This window comes from Cynocephalus volans, chromosome 4 (assembly GCF_027409185.1).
Source record: "Cynocephalus volans isolate mCynVol1 chromosome 4, mCynVol1.pri, whole genome shotgun sequence".
In the NCBI taxonomy this organism is placed as follows: domain Eukaryota; kingdom Metazoa; phylum Chordata; class Mammalia; order Dermoptera; family Cynocephalidae; genus Cynocephalus; species Cynocephalus volans.
Genome location: NC_084463.1, coordinates 23,327,005 through 23,351,082, shown reverse-complemented (window position 1 = coordinate 23,351,082; position 24,078 = coordinate 23,327,005). Strand labels below are relative to the sequence as shown.

The following is a 24,078-nucleotide window of genomic DNA, read 5'->3' as shown; positions in this document are numbered from 1 at the left end:
TATGACCTAATCACCTCCCAAAGGCCCCACCTCCTAATACCATCCCATTGAGGGTAGGATTTCAACATATGAAGTGAGGGCGGAGGGGAGACACAAACACTCAATCCATACTAGGTAGGTATGATTATTCCCATTTTCTGGATGGGGAGATGGAAGCCCAAAGACACACAGTGAATAAGTGGCAGAATGAGAACTGAGACCAGGCAACGATCCAGCTCACAGCCCACCCACACACTCCACTGCCTCCCACTGAGGGGACTCACAGACGGACCCCTTCCTCACTGGTGGCCTGGCAGGGACCCACAGTGAGGCAACCCATTGTTATGGACTAGCTAGCTGGACGTGTTCAAAATAATAATCATTAGCTCATGTACTGCCCTTTACAGTCTTAAAAGAGTTTTTATAAACTCCCCCTCACCCCCAACAGCCTCAACAGGAGGTGCTGTTACTCTGTTTTTACATCAAGGGACTAATCCCAGTCTGCTGACCCGAGATTTCAGGCTCTGTCTGCTCCCCGAAAGGAGCACTGCCAGGCCTACCTGGCCACAGCCCTCTGCGTGCCCATGGGCCACTCTGTGGACCAGGACCTGGTCTGTGGGCCAATGTTGGGCCAATGTGTTGGGGGAAGGCAGAGATGAGCCTCCATTAACACCTGTAGCAGAGGTATGGGAAATGGACAAGGCCGGTCTACTTCCATGGGGTCGGGAAGGAGGCTGAGGGCTGCTGGACTAAAAGGCTGACCTGAGAGAACCAGGTTGAAAACACTGAGAGAGGAGGCCTAGGTAGCAATGACCCCACCTCCTTCACTCTTCATCTCAGATCCCCCTGAAGAGGGCTCCTGGGAAGGCTCAAGGGTTGAGGTGGCAGATGTACCCCACTGCCTCTTCCTCCTGTCGGGATGGGTCCCCAGAGCTCTACACCCACCTGAACCCTGCCTCCCCCTTCCTTCCCATCACAGTTGGGCCCCGGATGACCATGGAGCCCCAGTCTCTGCTCGTGGATCTGGGCTCTGACGCTGTCTTCAGCTGCTCCTGGACCGGCAACCCATCCCTGACCATCGTCTGGATGAAGCGGGGCTCCGGTGTGGTGAGTCTGCAGCTCTGACCCTGGGGTCCTCCGACTGGGCGTGGGGGGCAGCAGAGCAAGAGGGAACCACCTTCTAGGGCCCCTCTCCCTGTTAGATTGGGGGAGTCAGCCCCCAGGGTGAGCCAAAGGGAAAAGAATCCAGAAAGGAGAGGAACCCTGGTTCCCACATTGACCATCTCACCCTGGACACATTCAGTCCTTGCAGTTTCATAAACCTGACTAGAAGAGCAGGTGTCACCAGTGCACTGGGAGTGAAAGTCACCAGAAAGGCATGGGGGTACCCTTTAGCCTTGGAGTTATGCATTTTTTGTAAAATGTATGTATCCTGTAGTGCACATGAGAGTTTGTCAGCTGTCCTTCCTGTGAGGAGGAACAGGGAGGGCCATGGGTAAGGAAGTCGGGGAGACGGAAGGACACCGACCTCTGTGAGGCCTGTTATGTGGCAGACACTGCACTATGCTACGGGATGCCGTCACCCCCATTATATGGATAAGGGAGCTGAGAGGATAAGGCACTGACCGAAGCCAGCAGGCATTCTCTGCGGGAGCCAGGATTCAGACTCACATCTAACTACTGCCAGAGTCTGTTTTCTTTTCATCACCCCAAGATGTCTCCCAAAGGGACACTGAAAATTACTCAGAAAATACAGGTCCAGTGGCCTTCAAAGAAGTTCAGCTGTAGGATAATTTCACCCAGGGCCAGCCTGGGAGAGAAGAAGCCACCGCAGGTACAGTGAGGTCAGCATCACCTCCCTGTAGGAGGAAGCCTGGGGGGGTCCCCAGCCAGGGGGTCCCTCTCCACCTGACACACACACCCCTCCCCATGCATCCACCCATGGGCTACACCTGGGATGGGCATCTTCGGCTTCCCAGGGTGTCCTTTGTGCTAGTGGAGTCTCCTCCACACTCCCACAGGGCACTGCTTGTGTCGTGAAATTCTGCCTCTTACCGCCTGCCTTGGTTTTTACTGGGGTGCTGGACGCTGTGTCAGTTATCACCAGGCTCGCCTCTTAGCCGTCTGGTTTCAAGACACAGAGAGAGCCCTCCCCTACTCTTTGTGTCTGACCCTCCCCAATTCTCCCAGGTTCTGAGCAATGAAAAGACCCTCACCCTCAAATCCGTCCGCCAGGAGGATGCTGGAAAGTACGTGTGCCGGGCTGTGGTGCCCCGGGTAGGAGCCGGAGAGCGAGAGGTGACCCTGACTGTCAATGGTAAGACCCCCACTTCAGGAGATAGGGGGGACAGGAGAAGGATCCAAGGTATCATGGTACCAGGCACTGCCCCAAAGGTCACTGGTTCTGGCCTTGTTACCACCTCCAGCTGTGGGTCAATTATGTCCACCTCTTGCAGTTCCTGTCTGGAGGTGGAGAAGGGCCTGGGTAGTTTTCTGGTCACTCCTTCTTTGCTACCTTTTAGGGGGTCTCATCCCTAAAAGTGGGAGCTGGTGAATTTTATCCTAGCCAGGAAAAACATGTCAGAAGGCACCAGTGGCCAACATAGATCCCATATGTACCCTTCGATACGCCCACCATGACCTTGGCCCATGAGGAATTAAGGGGGCATCTCTGCAGCTCCTGGTCAGCCTCTTCCCATTGCATTAGAGCTGCTCAACCAGGGACACCTGTCACCACTTCCATGAAACCAAGCATGCAGGTGTCCCCTTGAGGGGAGGGAACATGTCTTATAATATATAATAAAAATCATCACAGCAGGAGGCTGTTTTCCTAGTGGGAGTTCATAGATGGCTGTAAGGTGAAACATTTAGAGGCAGGAACACCAGGCTAGGCCTAGATGGTGCGATGTAGATGGTCATGGAGAAGCTGAGACACAGCTCAGGCCAGACCCAAGAAGGCTATGGCACCAGGATGGAAATTCTGATGTCCTTGCTGACATATGAGCTTGAGCCATGGTTGGAAACCAAAGCTGCAGATTTGAGAGAGTAAGAGATGCTAATGCCACATGCCTCTGCCAATTCCAGAGGTTTTACCCCCCACCTCTGTCGTGCCCATGGCCCTTTGGGAGCCCCTTGCTCCCACCATAGTCTGCCCTGAGGCTTTGAGCCCCTGAAGAAACCAAGCAACAAACCCACATTTGTAGGGCCTCTGGGTCCTGGCCCCAGAGCAGGGCCCTAGGGAGGGGCTGCCCCAGTTCTCAAAATTAGCCTGGTTGGCTTCATCTTTACCCAGGAAGCCACCCATTGACAGCCTCATCTGTTCTCCCTTTGCTAGAAACCTAAAACCAGCTCGGTGCCTCCTCAGCTATCCCCCCTGCTGTCCCCATTAGCCAGCTCCTCATCCCCCCCCCACCTACCTCCATTCCTCTCCCCCTCCCCCAGAGTTGTGGCAGCCCCAGAGGGAGGGCGAATCTACCCAGACCCCAGAGCATTCACAGGCCACCTGTCCTGGGCAGAACCCTGAAGCAGGACCCCTCCTGCCTTTCCTGTGTGTCCCCAGGATGCCACCAATAAATTGGCACTGCAGGGCTAAAAATAACAGCATCTGATCGTGCCTCCGTATATCCATGGCAACACGGGCTGCAGCCTTTCCCTTTCCACGCTGGGGTCTGACACTCGGCTCAGTGCACCAGTCCCGGTGAAATCAACAGCTCTCCCACTGCCCACTCTGGGGAGGGCACTGGGGAGTTGGACTGCTTGTGCCTGAGGCCAGCTCCCGTCTGCTGGCCCCATGACCACATGTGCCCTCCAGGGTCCCCAAGCCTGAAGCAATCAAACGAGTATCTTTGTTGCTTGGGAAAAGGTGGTGGATGAATACAGGAGGCACTGAGATTCTGCTGTCACTTCACACATTTGGATATCTCCCAACAGAGATTTAAAGAGGTTTCTCAGGAGAGAACTCCCACCCATCCCCTGAGGACCACATGCCTTGGCAGGACATTTCTCTTGGACCTGAGCCCTGAGCCTAAGCCTGAGCCCTGGCATCCCCCCTAGGTTTAGTCTGTGCTCTCCAGGATCCGGCTTTCCACCCCCTCCCCTGCCTCCACTCCTTCCGGCACAAGCTCCCCTAGGTGTTGGCCTGAGAAAAGCTGGAGGGGCTGCAGGGAAGCGGAAGCTTCTGTTTACTTCTGCTGGCCAGGCTCGCCTCGCCCTGAGGCAGGGCATGCATTAAATGGCCTGGGGGAGAAGCCTGCCAGACCCAGCCCGGGCGAGTAAAGCCCCAAGGACAGGGGCCTGGGCTGAAGGGATCTGACCTTATGAAAGCTCCAGAATGAGACCAGGTCCCCATCACAGCACACCCCAGACAACTACTAGCCAGCGCCCTTGGAGGAATAAACTGGCACACATCTCAACAAACTTGGCTCAAACAAGGTATCTGCAGGAAGGGGGAGACAAATCAGACTCCCACTGATTGACTCCCCAGACCTATTTTCCTTCATCCTGGTTTTTGTTTTCTTTTCAGAAGCCCATAAAGGCATATGCATTTTGCTGATGGCTATTAGAATCCTGAGAACCCCTCAGGGAGTTCCTAGTTCCTGGGGAAGAAGGGAAAGGTTTTATGGTATCATCACTCTTTAGTCTAGCCGCAAAACAAAGCACCATCCAGGTTCCTAAAACATCAAGCCCTCATCTCTTTTGGTCAAAAGCTTCTTGGACCTAAGGGATTTAATGGAGGAAGATGGGGCTTAGCCCACTCTTAAGCCATTGGAGGGTGGAAGCCCTTATCTGGAGGGTCCCCCACATCTACCTCACCCAGCCCCAAGCCATCTGCCTTCCTAAACTCAATAGGAGTCATCTGAGTCTCCCAGTATCTTTTTTCCCCTTGGCTTAGAGCTACTCATAGAAATGCAAATCTGTTTTAATTAAGGTGGCTAATAAACAGCAATTATGTTTGCGGCAATTTTTGTTTTGTTCCTGGCATAATTTTGCCTGTTCTCCAGGTCTGCTCCTCTTAGCTCTCTTCCCTCTGTTTTCTGCCATCTAATTCCCAACCATCACCCCAGGGATTGCAAAGTGGGCGGAGGTTTCCCACCCCTGCACGCGTGGCTTCACTGCCCAGCACAGCCACGAGGGGAACTGGGCAAATGGCTCAACCAGCGGCTCCTCCTCTCCCCTTCCACTGCCAGGTGGCATCAACAGGAAAGACTTAGGTTAGACGACAGGCAGAACCAGATGGGAAGCACTTTGGAGTAGGCTCTGCTGTAGGTGGACTCCCTTGGCTGTCCAATGTGGTAAATGAGACAGGAGCGTTCGGAACCTGACATCCATAAACGTGTCACACACGCACTCATGCTTGCATAGGATGGGCTAATTCTGGGGTCGGTCGGGAGCCATGGTCTCACCTGGGCTGAGATCGTGAGACATGGTGAGATTAAAGCAATGCATGTAGCCAGCGCATTCCCTCGTCCAGGAGATCTCTGCCCTTGGAGAGGGACATCTTTCTCTTCCACCCCCCGTTAACCTCGCTGAGGACACCCAGTTTGTTGGGCAAGAGCGCCGTCTGCTGGATATTTGAGAAATGGTTTGAAATGGGACAGCCGGCTAAGGTGGAGGTGACATCCCTCAGCGTAACCTTCATCCCCGCACCGCCCCCGACTCCCTTCCCAGGCTCACCACCTTCTTCCTAAAGCTTTCCCCATCCACCAGATTGAATTATTCTCTCTCCTCCGAAGTCGCTTAGCACTTTATCTGCACCGCCCCTGTGCTACTAACACCACCTTTTATTACAGTCATATGTATCTTCTGGGGATTCTGACTTCGAAGCATTCCTTCCTGGTTCCTGGACAGGTTTATGACTGAAAGCCTAATTTATCTCTGAGTGCCCTACCTTGCGCTCCACCTTGCACATGCAGGCCTCCACTGAATGTTTGCTGAATGCTTGGATTAATGAATAAACTTCTGAACCCTCCAAAGAGAGCACCAACCAGGCATGTGCCCTTCCTGGAGCCCTATTGTGACACTGTCTCCCCAACAGGACCCCCCATCATCTCCAGCACCCAGACGCAGCATGCCCTCCACGGGGAGAAAGGCCAGATCAAGTGCTTCATCCGGAGCACGCCACCGCCGGACCGCATCGTGAGTGCTCCAGGGAGGGGGGCCAGGGTCTGGGCCAGTCGGGGTGCACCTGCCAGCCTCCTCTTCACAATGGAGAGAATTATACCTGCCTTGTCTCTCTTGGAAAAGCATCGCGAAGACAAAGTTACAGGCAGTCTCCTTTCTCAGCATAGGCTGTGCTCCCGGGGTCCATCTGCCACTCAGCTCAGTGCCAACATTAATTGTTCTAACTCAGTTCTGCATCCTAGGGGCAGGCAGAGGGATAAGTGAGGGTAGCAGAGGGAAGAGACAAATGATTTCTTCCCTTTCCCGGGTTCAAGGCCAGTCTTTGGCGATATCTTGAACAGAGTACAGTTTATAGTTTGCTTCGCCCTTCTGCACCTCTGAGAGTCCTCCTCTATAAGTCTTCACTGCCCTTCACATCCATGCGGAACCCTGCCTGTTTATCAAGCATTGTTCCTGCTGAAATGGTCATTCCATTCTCCCTCCCTTCCTCAAAACCCTCACCCCTGCAGCAAGCCACTCAGGCAACCTAAAGAGCTTACCCTTAGCTCCCCACCCCAGGTATTTTGCATTTTTAAGAGTGAGTGTCTTGCACCCAAACTTATCTGAAATTGGTGGAAGCTCAGGCATGAAAACAAAGAAAAGTTAGCATTTTGTAGCACTCTTAGGGGAAAGATATTATTTTTGGTAATCCCCAATGTCTAGGACAGTCCTGCTAGAGGATTACACAGGGTTCAGCCCTCAAGACAGTTGTACCTTTTCACAGGACAGCAGTGCCAGGGAGGGTGGGACTGGGCCAGGTACTGAGTTGCTGAGAGCCCCTGTGTGCCAGGGGCTGAGACACCAGGCTGTGCAAACCAACTGCCGTCCTCATGTGCTAAGATGTTACTGGAGTATTACTGCTACTACACACTTTCTCAGGCATTTGGTTCATTCACTCTCTGAAAGATCCACACAAAAATTGCAAGAACTCACAAAGAGAATGAATACCTATGCCTCTCTGTTCACTTTACTCTTTAATTTTAAATTGTAAATGTAACACATGCCCATTGTAAAATATTCCATTCTCTCTCAAGCGTTTTCACACCGTCTTTCTCTTCATAGACATCTAACGCTAGACAAGTGGTTCTTACTGGCCCCAGGGAATATTTGGCAAGGTCTGGAGATATTCAAGGTTGTCACAATATGGGGCGGGGGGTACTGGCACCTAATGGGTGGCAGCCAGGGATGCTGCTAACAACCTGCAATGCATAGGATAGCCCCACCACAGAGAGTGATCTGGTCCAGAATGTCAGGAACAGACATACAAAGTAACAAAACTAGCCACAGTCATAGCCACAGTCACGTGGGGCCGCTCTTCTACCTCAGACCTGCCAAGCAGAGAGTATCTGTGAGGACACAGGGTGGGTGTGCACCAGCCCTACAGGGGTTCCCAGAACTGCCTAAGAGCCCGCTCCACCTGGACAGTGCTCCCAGTGGAGACCCACAGAACTTCCCCTTCTTGGATGGAAATACCCTCTGAGGTGGCCCCAACCTCTGTGTGTACCTGAGTTTGTGGATTATGTGTACATGTGGTGTGTTGTGGTGTGTGTGTGTGTGTGCACATATGTGGTGTATGTGTGCACATTATGGTGTATGTATATGTCATGTTGTGTGTACTCATGTTTGTGGAGTGTACATAACTGTGTGTACCTGTGTTGGTGGTATGTGTGAAATGAATTAGTGTATTTGATATGTTGCGGTGTGTGTTTATGTGTGTTGTGGTGTGTATATATGTCTATATGCATGCTTGTGATTTGTGGTATGTGTAGTGTTCTCTGGTGTGTATGTCATGGTGTGTGTGCATGTATACATGTGTCTGTGGTATGTGTATATGTGTTGTGGGGGTTATGTATGTTGTGCTATGTGTGTATGTACACATCTCTTTATGAATGTTTGCAGTGTGTGGTGTAGTGTGATGTGCATGTGTTGAGACATATTCATGTGTGTTATGGTATGTACACGTGTATGCATCTATGTGGTGCTGTATGGTATGAGGTGTGTGTGTGTGATGCACATTTATGTGTGTTGGGATGCATGTACATGGGTGTCTGCTTGTTTTGGTCCGTGTGCACATGTCTGTGTATGCATGTTGGTGGTGTCTGTGTTGTGATGAGTGTTTGCATATGTTGTGTTGTGTATATATGCATGTTTGTGGTGTGTGCATACACACCTGTGTGGACATGTGCTGGTGGTGTGTGTGTGTTGTGATGTGTGTGTGTGCACGTTTGTGGTGTCTGTGCACATACCTGTGTGGACACATGCTAGTGGTATATCAGTGAGCATGAACCTGAGCCTGGCCGTGTCAGCACCTGGAGCAGCGAGGTGGCATGGGGGTCCTGGTGTGGGCAGCTCTGGTGGGGTCTCCTCCTAATTCTGTGCACCTGGGCAGGCCTGGTCCTGGAAGGAGAATGTGCTGGAGTCGGGGACATCGGGGCGCTACACTGTGGAGACCATCAGCACCGAGGAGGGGGTCATCTCTACCCTGACCATCAGCAACATCGTGCGGGCTGACTTCCAGACCATCTACAACTGCACCGCCTGGAACAGCTTCGGCTCTGACACAGAGATCATCCGGCTCAAGGAGCAAGGTGAGGGCTGCCAGGGCCGCAGATGAATGCCATGACTCAGGGCCCCCTCCCGGCCTAGGGCAGGGCCCCAGGCACAGTCTTCCCAAGTCAGAACACCTGTCGGAACACCTGTCAAGGCTACCAGGTGAATAGAAGCCCAGGGACAAGTCACGGGGTTCTGCCTTACTGGCCACGCAGCCTTGGGCCAGCCTGCAGCCCTCCTTGGCCCAGCTCCCCTCCTGAGGCTGGGGACACCAGGCTTCACCAGGAAGGGGGAAAGGGAAGGGAACTTCCAGCAGCCCCTGAGGGAAAAGCTTCAGGGAAAGATGACCTGAGAGCAGCCAGGCCGGCCACCATGACGAGCCGTCTACAGCCTCCAAAGGCCCAGCTTCCGTGCACTCTGCCCTCACTGTGGGCCCAGCCTGATGCCGAAGTGCCTTTGGGGGGCATTTTGCCTGAGGGAGCATGGGGACACACTGGTGGGGACATGTTGGGGAGCCCCGCCCCTGCTGAAACAACAGGCCAGCCCAGTTACCCAGAAGTCACACGGAGAGCACCCAAACTGAAGCTAATCACCTGGTGTCCCGACCCTGTGTCGGGGGCTGAGCTCAGACCCTCTGAGTCCCTGCGAGCCTCAGGGACCACTTTGTTGTACAGGAGATGCCAGCTGGAGGGCGGCACTGGTCAGGAGAGCACAGAGCAGCCAGGTGGGTGAGAGGGAGGAGGAGGGAGGAAGAAACCTCACCCCATGGTGCCCCGCGTGTAACCGTCCAGCCCCGGTCAGGGGATGATCAGAACTCCAGTCTCCACTCAAGTTCTCGGGCACAGACGACAGCCTCGGGAGCCCCGAGGGATGGTTCTGCTAAGCACACAGTGGCAGCATGCCCGTCCTGAGGCGGGCTGCACATCCCACTCCTTTGCCAGCCAGGACCAAGCTGTGGTGGACCAGAGATTCATGCTCAGCCTGGCCTGGGACTCTGGACAGGCATCGGGGACCAGGAGGCCTTGGTCCTGGCTGTCTCTGATGCCCTCCGGGGTGAAGGCCTACCCACAGGCTGCCAGGCCCTGGCAGGAGGTTGTAGGCCAGCAGGGGTCCTGCCTGGGCCCCCAGGCCTCGGTGGATCACACGGTGATCGCACCTACGGATCAAACCACAAAGCATCTCCCCACACCTCTGCCCTAATAGGTGCTGCTTTGCATAATGCTTTGCACATAATTTGCATAACACCATCCACCCATCATCCCAAACCTTCCCAGCCCCCTGCCACCTACCCTCCGTGTCTTTCCCTCAATGCCCTCATCCCCATGCCCTCCCCTTAGTGTCTCACCCTGGCCTCCCCAGACCCCCCAGACTTGAATTCTCTCTCTGGTCCCTACCCCCTCTGGAGTCTCTAAGTCAGTCTGAAGGAACTCCAAGTTCAGTCGGGCTAGCTGGGATATGTGGGGTGGTCCCAGAGACACGACAGAGGAGGGAGCCCCTCACCCTAGCCCCCTCCAGGTAGCCGATCCCCTGTCCTGCCCCGCCCTGGCCAGCCAGGCCCTGGCTATGGACGCTTGCTTTATTTCCAAACAGGTTCGGAAATGAAGTCGGGAGCCGGGCTGGAAGCAGGTACGGAAGGAGACAATGAGAACTGCTCTGGGAGTGGGGAAGGGACTTCCTGGCTAGTTGGGGAGGGAACTCTAAAGGGGGTAGGGAGGCCTGTGCAGGCCACTAACATCTCTGCCCTCCCCCATCTCGAGGGTTTAGTGCAGTCAGAGCAGCAGGGTAAGGGGCTCCAAGCCAGCTTGGGGCTAGGGACCCCAGAGACCTGTCTCCTGGCTGCTGCCAGAGCCCCGCAGGCTCCTTCCTCCCCAGGACCCTGGCTCTTGCTCCTCCCTCTCCGTTCCTTCCAACTCCTCTCCTCGGAAGCCCTGGCTCCTGTCCTCGGAGGTCAGCTCGCCCCTCCTGGCCGCCCTGCCTCTTCCTGCCTCTCAACATCATCACCAGCTTGGCCATTGCCTCCTGGATGCCAGGCCTCCCAGCCCCTGCTGGGGCCTGTGTGATCCATGCTTCCCAGCTTGCCACCCCCCTGCCCTGCAGTCCCCCGTGGAAGTGCCATCTCACCAGCACTGGGGCTGCTCGGCAGTGCCCCCCTTCACAGGTACCCAGCAGCAAAGTGGTCATCAGGCTCCCTGGGTTGTCATCAGCACCGCACTCTACCGAGTGAGCCACGGGCCGGCCCTCCCTGGGTTGAATTGCTCTGTCTTAGGACCCTACAGGAGACAATCATCCCCACCCTCAAGCAGAAAACCAGAGTCTGGACATAGCAGGCCACTCTACAGGGCCATCCAAAGCCATGCTGCAGACTTGGGGATCTTCGTCCCAGTTCTCTTGCCACTCTGGCCACTGGCCCATGTCACTTCCTTCAATGAGCTCCATGAGGGACCCACACACCCCCACCCCTCTGGGCAGATGTACCCCTATAGGAGCACCAGTCCTGGGCACAGACCAGCTCACAGAAGCCCCTGCAGCCCATGCAGAGAAACCTTGACAGTTATCAACCTCTGGCTGTGCTCTCCCTGACTCCCCTCATGGCCCACCTGGTGCTGAGGGGTGGTACCCTCCTCCCCCATCTCCATTTCACTGTGTCTGCTCACTTGCAGCCAGTGCTCCCTGACACCTCCCTTGGTGGCTGGGACTCTTTGTGCCCAATCTATCTCCTTGGGTGAAGAGGAGGCTCAGCGAGGACAGCCCTTCACTCCAGCTCCTCTCCAGGAGACATCTGAGGGATGCTCTGTCTGGAGAGAAGCAGCCTGCATAAGGCAGCCTAGGCCAGACCTCAGGGAGCCAGGCAGGCTGGGAACTGGAAAGGATGCCACCCCCAGCGTCTCCCTGCCCCCTCAGATCCCCAGCTCCTCCTCTGCCCCTGCCCACCTGCTTGGAGACCGGTCTCCAGCTAAGATGGTGCCTCCCATGCCCAGCTGTTGCCAACTCAAGGAAATGAGGACTCACAGGATGCCAGAGTCAGAAGTCACCTTAGATAAACTGCCCCAGCTCTCTAGGTTTATAGATGAGCCATTGAAGCCTGGAGATGTTAAGGAACCTTCCACGGTCATGCTTGGCTCTGAGTTCAGCTGAGGCAAGCCCCGAGTTTGTCCAAGGAAACTTACTAAGAATCAAAGGAGAAACAAAATCAAGCCCAAATTAATAAAATTCAAAAGCATAGAACCAATGGGCTTCTAGAGCAGTTTTCCTTTCCTAATGGAATTAAAACATAGAGATATCCATTTGTCAAAGCAAGCTCAACTAAAGTCAAGTCCCTATTCTCAATCCTGGTTATTAAGACCAACCCAAACACTTCCTATTTTTAATCCTTGAGTGTTTGCCACTCCTGCCTCCTCTTGGTTCCCTCCCCTGTCACTCCAGCAGTGGTTTTGGCCACCAATAGGTAGGTAATGAGTGAGTTAGTACGCAAGTCTTGGGTTGGCAGAGAAATGTACCAGCACAACCACAAGCAACCAACCAAGAGGCACCAGCCCTCTCCAGCAGGTGTCCCCACCACCCCCTGACACCTCCTCCAAGCAGCATCTCCACGGGCCAGGGTTGAGGGTTTTTCTCTCTCTTCCTCTCTTTAAAGAAAACAGTAATGAGAGGCTAACCCACAGCCCCGGAATAAATACCTAGTTGTCCCTCAGGTCTCCACACTGGTGAATGTGGAGTAGAGTGGGGAGCTCAGCCCTTAGAAGGAACCTGTCTTTAAGGTTTTGATCTGCTACAGCCCCTCCTTCCCATACAATACCAGGAGCAAATACTCAAACAGGGCAGGGTGCCAGCTCTGTTCCAAGGCCTTCACCTGCATTCACTTGTCTAAACCCCAAAATAACCCTCTGAGGTTGGCACTATTAGTATCCCCATTTCACAGATAAGATAGGTAAAGTAAGTTGCTCAGAAGTGATGGAGCCTGGACTCAAAACACCCAGCAGTCTGGCTCTGCAGGGATGTGGGATTTGGAGGATGCTGTGTGATAGCGGATGGAGCTGGGCAGGGCAGGAGCAGATGAGTGGAGGGGTGGGGGAGTAGGAGGAGACTTGGATTACCCTGGCTCTACTGCTGCTGTGTGTCCTTGATCAAGTCACTTGACTTCTCTGGACCTCAGAGTCTCTGTCTGTAAAACAGGAGGCTTGGGCTCAGTGGGCCGCAAGGTTCCCTGCCCTAGCATTCTCTAGTTCTATTCCTGATGGACTCTTCAGGGCCCCAAATCTTGTGCTCTGGTCCCATCTGCAGCCACATAAGGGCCGGGGCATCTGGAATATCACTCTCCCCACCCCCATCATCACTCTCCTTCTGCCCACCCCCACTCAGCCAGGGCAGGAGACAGACTGCAGAAACTCGGCAGGGAGCAAGGGCTGCCCAGCTGAAGCTCCGGGCCATAGCTCGCTGGTAGGGAGCCAGGACGCTCAGAGCGCCAGTCTGGAAGGAAAAGCAGGAGGACTGGGGGTCAAGGAAAAGGGCATTTCTCCTTGGAGAGGTGACAGAGCTGTGGTCCTGCTCCCCTGGCTCCTGAGACATAGACGCCTGAAGCTACAATTCCTAGATGCCCAGCAGGCCCTGAGGGGATGCTGCCTCAGACCTGAAAACTCTCCAAGAGCTGGTTGTCCACATGCATATTCTTTGCACCTGGGAAAGGGAGGAGAAGGAAAGAACAAACAGAACAAACAAGGGCAGTGACCACAGTCATTCCTCAGAGAACAGCCAGGATGCATGACGCATCAGCCACTGCATGATAGGCATTAAAGAGAACTAAATTGTGCCAGCCTCACCCCTCATCTCCAGTATTCCTCTCCCCTGGCCCTCCCTTCTCTGTGTCTGCCTGCCTGCTGTCCCTCCCCTGCCCCTTTCCCCAGGTCCTCCCTGCCCTCTCCTCCAGCCCACCCCCTCCTGTGTCCTCCAAGCCCATATTCCCCATCTTCGCAGTCCCAGCTAGAGCTGATTCCTGTTGGATGCTGCCTGTGCTTGCGCAGGCCCCACCCAGGCATTTCCCAAGAGGGGCTCATGTGGCAGGGCTGCACCCAGGGGAACTGGGTGTGGTCCTAGGGGGACTGTGGGCTGTCCCCCATCCCTCCTCAGCTGTGCCCATTTCTTTCCCACAGAGTCCGTGCCAATGGCTGTCATCATCGGGGTGGCCGTAGGAGCTGGCGTGGCCTTCCTCGTCCTCATGGCAACCATTGTGGCCTTCTGCTGTGCCCGTTCCCAGAGAAGTACGGGAGGGAGACCCGGGATCTCAGGGAGGGGGACAGAGAAAAAGACCAGGCTTAGGCTGCCCTGGAGAGCAAGTAAGCAGGACTACAATGAACAGGGATCCTTACAGGGCTGTGAGCTCCTGGGGCAGGGATCAGGTGTGATGCACCGTTCTATGTGTGTGCCTCGCATGGCATCCGGCACAGAGCGGGCACTCGGCTGATGCTGAACTGGACTAGACCAACCTTCATCCAGGCAGGGCAGTCAGACAGCCTTTGGTTTGAACACATACAGCACTCTCGATCAGGAACTGTATAGAAATCCAGGGGGAGAAAGAGGTGATTTGATCTTTTGCTCTCCAAGAGCTGTTAAGTCTAACCAGAAAAGCAGGTCACCCACACAGGGGGGAAACGTCACTCAAGGAATTGCTTTGAGCAGACTCTCAAAGGTTGTTAGTCACTAGCAATAAAATTCTGGTGTTTGTGCACTCAAAGAGTTGTGTGTACCCAGCATTTCCATACTGGTCACAGCTCTAAAGTTACATGCGATAGACAGACAGACAGGTGCAAACATAGGATGGGATGGCAGAGGAGGTCAAGACACGAAGACACAGTCTTCTGGTCCCGCCTTTTCCACCATGAGACCTTGGGCAAACCACAGCACTTCCAGGGCTCAATTTCCTCATTTGTAATATGAAGGGGTTGGGTGACATGACTTTTACGACCCCATCTGGCTCTGACATTCTATGAGCATGTTCAGAGTAAGCCCCTCTGCCACTCGGCTGCTTTCACATGTTGGAAGAAGGCTGCATGTTCCCTTACATTCCTCCACTCTGACCTGAGCAGCCTTGGCTCCCATGACTTCCCCAGCGATATGGTCTCAGGACCCCCTTCACTGCCCTCTCTGTGGAAATTGTGGGGGAGCACAGTTTAGAAAGAATTTTCTAACAGTGCTCCCCAACTAGAAGCAGGCTGCCTCCTGCAGAAACAGTAACGCTTCCGTCACAGAGGTGTCAACAACGACGCTGCACTACTGTGTGTGTATGCTTCTGCTTTGGCTGGGAGGTTAGCCATGGGCACCTTAAGGTTCTAATACTAAAGGTTGTGGTTCTGTGATTGGAGAGATCAGAGCCTGGTAGAGCAGGGCAGAGAAGACTTCTAGACTTGGGGGCTGGCCAACTAGCTCAGTTGGTTAGAGCACGGTGTTACAACACCAAGGTGAAGAGCTCAGATCTCCGTACTAGCCAGCCATCACCGCCACCGCCCCCCACAAAAAAAAGTAGGAAAAAAAGCTTTAAAAAAAACTAGAAAACTTCTAGAAGGAAGAGAGAATTCAGTAGGATGAAAAGGGCCTAGCTCAGGAGGGTGGACAAATGGATGAGGACAACTTCTAGAAGCCAAGGGTGAAAGGGTGAAAGGCTGAGCTGCATGCAACGAAGAGCCAAGCAGCCACAGCGTATCCACACAGATGTGCTATGGGGGCCTGGAGAGTAAACTCTGGGGGGTGGTGGGATGAGGGCATGGAACTGCAGGGGGAGCTTGACATCTCAGGCCTGAGGGTGAGAACTGAATCTGTTGTCTACACTTTCCTATTTTATGTCCAGATCTCAAAGGTGTTGTGTCGGCCAAAAATGATATCCGAGTGGAGATTGTCCACAAGGAGCCTGCCTCTGGCCGGGAGGCTGAAGAGCACCCCACCATCAAGCAGCTGATGGTAAGAATGCCATTTGACCCCCACTCCCCCCGTGACTCTCTTCCCGAAGCTCCTGGGACTGGAGGCTTCTCAGTGCTCTAGATGCTCCCGAGAAGCAGAGCATCAGTGAAGATGCGCACCCGCCCCCCCCCAGTATGCAGCAGACCAGGCTCATACTCTCAGTCACCAAGTATTTGTTGTGTGCCTGCTACATTGTGCTTGGTGTCTGGGGGACTAACAGACGGCTAAGACACAGTCCCAGCCCTCAGAGAACCTGACTGTTGCATAGGAAGAGAAGACATATGCATAAATTGCCATAATATGTTGTTATGTAACATATAATCCTATACATACATACACACAGGTATTACAGATATTCAGCACATGCCCCTTGCCCTATCCAAAAAAAAAAGTCTGCAAGAAGCTTAGCTCCCTCCTTAGGAACTGGATTGCTCACCAGAAGTGAACTCAACCTTCCCAGCAACCCCAAGCCTGCTCCTCCTCCTCCTGATCCTCATTCATGGACCATAATCCACCCAGCTGTCCAAGCAGAAACCTGGACAACCAGGTTAGAAGCTTTGAGTGCATACTGTGTCACAGTTGTAATATGAAGGATTAGTGGCAGCAGGGCTGGGGGTAAAGACCATGGGCTTCTCTGTGTCTCAGTGTCCTCCTCTATGAAATGGGTGTGAGAGTAATAGTATACAGGGTCATAGTGAGAGTGAAATGGGTAAAGCCCAAAGAGCCTGGAGGCCGTGGAACACAGTTAAGTGCTCGATAGATGCTGGCCATTTGTGTTGTTCTGAAATCTCCCACTAGATGGTGAGCAGCTGCTGCTTTACTCATCCCTAGGTCCCAGGGCCTTACCAGGTCCCTAGAAGACACTCACAATGTTTATTGAATTGCGCTGACTTTTCCCTCTGCTGCCCCTGTTTCTATCCAGTTGATTTTCAGGTCCTGTCAATTCCACTTAAAAGTTCATGGAAAAATAGAACTAGGAGATAACACAAATCTTTCCATAAACTTTTTGAAGTACCCTCGTACATATGGCAATCTTCTGAGTTCATTTCCCCGTCCTTTCCTGAAGGAAAGTGGAGGTTTAGCCCACCCTCTCTCTACTAAGCAGATATTTTTGGATTGTAGATAGACCGGGGTGAGTTCCAACAAGACTCAGTACTGAAGCAGCTGGAGGTCCTCAAAGAAGAGGAGAAGGAGTTTCAGAACCTAAAGGTAAGAATAGCCATAGGTTATATATATGTCACAGCCACCGATATGGTCTTCAACTCTGGCCTGAGCCCCAGATCCACACAAAGAACGACAGCAGGCAGGAGAAGAGAAGGGTCAGAGGCCAGCTTGCGGACAGGTGGCCCACTCCCTTAGGTGGGACACTCCCCTGCCTAAGGCAACTGTTCCCTCCACCCCAACACTGCGGAGGATGAGAGAACTGAGGCTGAGTTCCCAGACTCTCCTCTGCTCACACACAGATTTCACAATTAAGTATTCATGTTCCAGACAAAACAAAAGACAATTAAAGTCTGGTTTTCAAATGATCTTGCATTATTGCCCTGCCATGACCCCGGTCAAAAGCCTCTTCTTCCCTCCCTCAGCGCCGTACCCCTCCCTGCACTGCTCTGCTGGAACACCTGCCAGCTAGCGCTCCCCGCCCCCCGCCCTGTGTGTAGAGTACTCCTGTCCCTTCCTCCCCAGCTGTTCCTCCCTTCTCTTTCCCCTCACCCCTCCCTGTGTCAGGCATGCCCGGCTCTGCCTAGAAACCCCCAGTGATGTGCCTCTCACTCTTGCGCACAGGACCCCACCAATGGCTACTACAGTGTCAACACCTTCAAAGAGCACCACTCGACCCCCACCATCTCCCTGTCCAGCTGTCAGCAGGACCTGCGTCCTCCAGGCAAGCAGCGCGTGCCCACGGGCATGTCCTTCACCAACATCTACAGCACCCTGAGTGGCCAGGGCCGCCTCTACGACTACGGGCAGCGGTTTGTGCTGGGCATGGGCAGCTCATCCATCGAGCTTTGTGAGCGGGAGTTCCAGAGAGGCTCCCTCAGCGACAGCAGCTCCTTCCTGGACACGCAGTGTGACAGCAGCGTCAGCAGCAGTGGCAAGCAGGACGGCTATGTGCAGTTCGACAAGGCCAGCAAGGCCTCTGCCTCCTCTTCCCACCACTCCCAGTCCTCTTCCCAGAACTCTGACCCCAGTCGACCCCTGCAGCGGCGGATGCAGACTCACGTCTGAGCATCACACACCATGGGTGGGGACGGGCCAGGGAAGTGGGCAGGGCATGTTCTGGTTCTCCAGGAACTAGGGGTACTTTACAGAGGACCGCAGAACTGGCCACCTCCAGGACGGCCACCGAGCACCTGTGCCACCACCCTCCTTCAAAGCTCTGATCAAGCACAAACGTGGGTCTCCAGCTGCAGTGTGCCGGAAGCAAGCGAGTGGGGAAATGGACAGAGGATGCAGATGAATGCACTGTGCTTGGTGCTGGACACCCTTGTCTCCAGCCCTTTCCTGGAGGCCCTTCTACCACCTGCTCCTCTTACAGGCACTAGTGGCAGCTATAAGTTTGCTTTCATGAAACTACCATCCACTCTCCAGTCTCCCCATGGGCTCTCCCCCTTGCCACCCATAGCCCTACCCCTGTGCCTGTGCTCCTGTACAGCCCTGGGGAGAAGGGGGGTGACATTTTTCCCAGCACTGAGCTGCCCCAGAGACCCTAGCTCCGTCTGCTGCTCGTCACGCATACCTCGGAGCCTGAGAAGCCAGAAATGGCCCTGGCCAAAGGAGCATCTCTCTCACCAGGCTGGCGGGGAGCCCAACCCCAATTTGTTTGGTGTTTTGTGTCCATACTCTTCCAGTTCTGTCCTTGGACTTGATGCCTCTGAACTCTGAGTTGGGACTGGCCCAATCACATCCTGGTGCAGTGGGTGGGACAGGGAGGGGAAGGAGAGAATGTGAACACTCGGGGAACCTCTTGCCCAACAACCCCCCTCACTAGGCTATGTGATTCAGACACCGCCCCCCCTCACCTCCAGCCCCGCTTTGTGTACTCCCTCCAACCCCACAGTACAATCAGAGTTCATACAAGAAGTGTGAGAGCTTCTCTGGTCAGAGTTCTTTGAACAGTCACTGGAGAGAGTGCTTCCTGGAAAGTGCTGGGTTTGAAGGCGCTGGGGGTCAGGTTTTCAAGATGATGAGACTCGCCTTCTCAGCTGATGAACACAAAGAACTCCATGGGCAAGAGGGAAAGTATATCTGCACCTCACCCCTCCTATTCACCACCTGAGAATAAATGTTAGGGTCATTACGCCAATAAAGCCGTTCTGTTCTTTTGTTCCTGCAGAGCCAAGGAACAACCCAAGAGCCAAGTACACTTTGGGAACCCAAAGTTCTCTGCCCTTCTTTGATTCAATTCTCCTAGACAAAAAGGCAGTTGATTGCTCTCGTTGTGGTAGCCATAGAACCCACAGGCAGACTCCCGTTGTGCATGAGCCCAATCCAAAGGAGGTGCAAAAGCAGGACTCACCGGACAAGTTAGAGTGCAGTGCAGGGAGTGGGACTCCAACGGAACTTTAAAAAACCCACATTTTCCTGAGGTTGGAGGTTCTTCATCAGTTTTAGACGCTTCTTCTCCAACCTTTCCTGAGAGTCCTTATCCATCTCAGAACCCTTCATCACACAAATTTGTGCTTTCCAGACACTGATTCCTTGGACAGCCCCAATCCACAGGTTCTGTGCATAGTCTTCACAGCTCCTCCACTCAGAATTTTCTGCTTTGGCCACATATTCCCTAGTGCTTCAAAATCCCCCAGTTCCTTGGATACCTTCCTTTGCAGCCTCCAAGCCTGATTAGAAATGTAAGTGTACCTCCCCATCCCACATCCTGCTCCGGGTGCCATTCTGGACTGGCACAGACACAAGAATATTGGCCCTTGTCCTCCCTAGATTGATCTAGACAAACTTTCCCTATTCCTGTATATGTTTTCCTTGCCAACAGGGAACAAAGATCCAAGGCCGTATACAAAGAGCTTTAGCAGGCTAGAGTAAGGAAGAGGATGACTTAAGAGGATTTGTCCATAAACTTCTCCTGTTCTTCCCCACCTTGAATGTGGGTGGACAATCTACCTCCTTATCTTCACAACAGCCTACTTTGCCCCTTGCCACCTGGCACACACACACACACACACACACACACACACACACACACACACACAGCTATAGGATGGAGATGTCCATTCTTTCCTATAACCCAAGCTATAACAGAATAACTGGAAGAACAGGTAAGAAACTCTGTTCTCCTGTAAAACAGAATGAGCCCTTCTTCCTGTGGCTCGGGCACTCCCAAGGTAAGAATGTGGACTGTTATAAAAGAGCAGAGACCTCCAGGGCAGCCACAAAGACTGGCTCTGTGGTGCCCAACCCTTGGAGCTCTCTCTACTGCACAAATAGAGCAAAGAACTGCCGAAGGGATAGGAGATCACAAGTGCAGTCTTTGTGACAGAGAAGAGCATGGAGGGGAAAAATGAGAGGGACCCGAGGGACTCTGGAGCATTAAGAAGGAGCCCAGACTGAGCTATGTGCATCCCTCGGTTGTCTACAGCCCTATTTACTTCTTGCAAAGGAGTGAGGGTGCAGAAAAGCTGGTAAGGGGATGTTAAAAGGCATTAAGAAGCCCTGAATTCCCCTGTAGGTGATTTCACATTAAATGAAATGAGTGCACTGCATTTGTAATCTTATTTAATCCTTACAATTCTACACAGTATCGTCCTTTTTTACAGACAGGGGAATGAGGCTTAAAGAAGCCAAAAGACTTGCCCAAGGTCACAGAGCTAACAGGTGGCAAACACGAGATTTAAACACCATGACTTCCACTACAAGATGTTTCCATCCTACAGTACAAATTCAAAGCCACTCTCATCCTGGAATATGGATGGACGTGGCTGATGGTAAAGGCCATCTGCTAGCACCCGCTCTACAGCAGGCTGGGCAAGGACACACCACAGCTCCATTAGGAAGGTGGGACTGGCATCCTCTACCTTAAGTCCCCAAATGAACTCAAAAGACCACAGCTCCCAGGAAACAAAGCTATTCTGTGTATCAAGTCAGCCTCACCCCTACCAGGGCCAGGATCCAGTTTTCTGATAGTGTTAAACTTCATCATTGGCTCCGAGTCACTGGACAATAGCCCAGTTTCCAGTTCTCAGGCTGTCAGTCTGGAGAGGACATGGTTATTTCCCCCACCTCTTCAACTTTCATGGAATAAATAGGAAGTGCTCTCACATGAAAAGCGAAAATGCCACATCAAATCTATGCCTGATGAAACCTATTTAAACAAATCCTATAAACCAATAGGCCTTGAAGCCACCTTTGAGTTTCCGGAGTGGAAAGGGTCTAGGAAAATAAAAACAAACATGATACAGCCCTTGGGAGATTTCTCAGAACAGGAGATAAGGAGCCGATAGTAATTCCTTTCTCACTTTCGAATTGGGTAAGAGTCTATGCCACTTGTGGTATCTGCTATTATGGAAGCAGAACTGAAGCCGCAAGGTTCACCTGACCAAGTGTGTCAGCTCTTCCCAGGTATCACATGTGCAGTTTGTGATGGCACCAGAAACCAAGATGAAGGGAGTCCTGTGATTAGTTTCTTCCCTAGGAATTTTCCCTATAAGCAAACTCTTTATTAAAATAAAAGTATAAATATTTAAATAAAAGCTAACATAACTTGCATATAGATTTTCATTTAAAATACCACTTGGTGTGCCTATTTAAAGAAACAAGCACTGTGGGTCGGCCCGTGGCTCACTTGGGAGAGTGTGGTGCTGATAACACCAAGGCCACGGGTTCGGATCCCTATATAGGGATGGCCGGTTAGCTCACTTGGGAGAGCGTGGTGCTGATAACACCTTGGTCATCTTTTAAAAACATAAATAAACAAACAAACAAGCATTTGGACATAGACCAATGACATCTCACCTAAGTCTAGCATTTTACTTACCTTTAAAAAAGGTCTTTTAAAAGCCTCTTATCTAGGGCCGGCCCGTGGCTCACTCGGAAGAGTGTGGTGCTGATAACACCAAGGCCCCGGGTTCGGATCCCATATAGGGATGGCCGGTTTGCTCACTGGCTGAGCGTGGTGCTGAAAACACCAAGTCAAGGGTTAAGATCCCCTTACCGGTCATCTTTTAAAAAAAATAAAATAAAAGTCTCTTATCTAAGTTGTTTATAGGAGCTATAACCACATACCAGCCATGTGCAGCTTTATCATCAAAACTAGCAGCAACTCTGCGAGTCACTGACAAAGAGCACTCTCACGCATAGTTGCTTCTCATTTCCTGTAAGGCTCCAACCATCTTTTCCCCAACCCCCTAGGTTTCAATCTTCCTTACCTGTCCATGTCGTAAACTGGGAAAAATGAGAAAATTTCAAGCTTTTCTTTCTAAAAATAAAAATTTGTTTCCTGGTTGAGTCCATGTTTGCTGTAGGACCATCCATTCTTTCCCTCTCTGCTATTCTTCCTTGGTCCACCTCCCCTCCTCTCTAATGGCTAGGTCTTTCACGTACACTGAAAGCTTTCATTACTACAAACCCTGTAGTTGTACTACCACCACAACCCTAGTTTTTCAAAGGCCTTTCGTTAACATACACCATTGTCAAATCATGGTCTGCATCCCTGGTTATAGTTACACCTCTGCCAATGCCTGCCTGCCACTCCATGTTCCCAGTGCTCTTCGGAAGGCAGTCCACACAGCCCACCCACAGGGCTGGGCATTCTCAACCCCTGGGCTGAGATCTGCCCCTGGGCTTCCTCATGGGGAAACACAGAGAAGCATCTCCTTCCCCTGCTCTTTAACCCTGTGACCCTTGGCAATACAGTATCTTGGAATGCTATGAGTAAATTCAAAGAATGCTCCTTTATAATTGTCTTCTTTGTGCTGAATCTAAAGTATTAACATTCAAAAAGAAGGTAAGTGAAGTTTCAGGAAGTCCAGATCTTCACTGGGAGAACTAGAGTCTGAATAAAATGAAGCTTCTCTGAAATCTATTCCCAATTATGCAAGAGGAAAAATACCACTTGTGATAGGAGCTGCATATAGGAAGGGATTCATCTCCCTGAAGGTCACCCCTAATTAGGCAAAGACAAGATCAGGTAGTGTAAGAACCCAAATGCCCCAAGGGATCACACCCTGATCACATAAGTCCTTCTCGGCCACACCCCATCATGGCGCTGGTAGCCCTCTAAGTAGGGATTGTATTTTAGGCCAATCAGCCTTCCCTAGAAGCCCTATATATATGTGTGTGTGCCGCCTAATAAATGAGCTCTCTCCGGTGGATCGTCAAATGGTGTCGACTCGTCCTTTCAGGTAGACTAAGTTAAAGATACCACCTTCACTACCTTTGCGAGGAAATTGAAGGGCCAGGGCTCTGCTGCCTGAGGACCAGACACTTTCTGGTCCTCAGGTATTTGTGATGCTAAAGGTCATTGCACTTGAGAGAAATACCGAAAGAAGGCAAGTAGAGATAAAGTGATATAAAGATTCAGTACTTCTCAAGCAGAATTTTCAGGTAAGAACTTCCCATCTGACCTTTAATTAAAAAATTTCTCTAGCTCTCCTGCCTTATAGGAACTCCATCAGTGCAACATAAATCCACAGAGAAAAGAGCACAGAACTGGAGGGAATCTGCCCTCCAGACTCTAACTCATACCCTTGAGTTTTGTTTTGTTTTTCCTGAAGTAAAGCAGCTCTGTGCTTAGTAAAAAGAGAAATACATTTTAAAGATACTTCTTAAGTGTTAAAGTTGGTGATGTATGTAAATAGTGTTTTGGAAAGCCTCAGAATAATAGATGGTTCTGGAATAGCTCAGTTCAGTAATTCCTACCTCGATCCCCTGGGGTCGTTTCAACATCTGAGCCTTCTCTCATCCTTTCCGCCCAACTCCACCCTCCTAGTCTCCCAAGGCTCTTGAGAGGAAGCTACGCCTCTGTTGAGGGGTGGGTGTGCTTTAAATTGTTAGCCTTCCCTGGGAACCTCAAGTGGGACAAGAAACAGTGCCTGCCTCCCAAAGTTCATTTTTCCCTAAAAACTTTCGTCAAACCCTTCTACACTAACCCTTTTAACACTGTGGTCTCTCCCACCTCTTCCCACTCTCAGCAGTCCCTTTAGTGAGGAAGTGGAGCCTTCCAATATATTTGGGCTTCTACCCACCTTATCATCTACACACCTTATTTCTTGGGTGCGGGATCCCAAAGATCTCTAACAAGAGAGTAAATTCAACGAGGAAGAACTGGACAGGAAAACTGACTATAACTACACACGCACGTGAACATACACACACCCCTCCTTAAACTTTTAAGTTGGAAAGATCTGATTTCCTGGAACCATGTCTGGCACAGAACCATGGCAATGTCCAAAACTAACAAATAGTTTTCTGAAGCTATAATCAAGGCTT

At 52.1% G+C, this 24,078-nt stretch overlaps 1 protein-coding gene across 1 annotated transcript in view; it reads left to right on the top strand.

Annotated features, from left to right (window-relative positions):
* Window positions 1-17,865, top strand: part of KIRREL3 (kirre like nephrin family adhesion molecule 3) — a 132,923-nt gene extending 115,058 nt beyond the window's left edge. The window contains exons 12-20 of the mRNA XM_063094641.1: window positions 959-1,086; window positions 2,170-2,296; window positions 6,014-6,114; window positions 8,528-8,726; window positions 10,279-10,314; window positions 13,836-13,943; window positions 15,527-15,636; window positions 16,759-16,845; window positions 17,422-17,865. Coding sequence (XP_062950711.1) covers window positions 959-1,086; window positions 2,170-2,296; window positions 6,014-6,114; window positions 8,528-8,726; window positions 10,279-10,314; window positions 13,836-13,943; window positions 15,527-15,636; window positions 16,759-16,845; window positions 17,422-17,865 — 1,340 coding nt within the window. The remainder of the gene's footprint in view (window positions 1-958; window positions 1,087-2,169; window positions 2,297-6,013; window positions 6,115-8,527; window positions 8,727-10,278; window positions 10,315-13,835; window positions 13,944-15,526; window positions 15,637-16,758; window positions 16,846-17,421) is intronic.
* The last annotated feature ends 6,213 nt before the right edge of the window (window positions 17,866-24,078 follow it).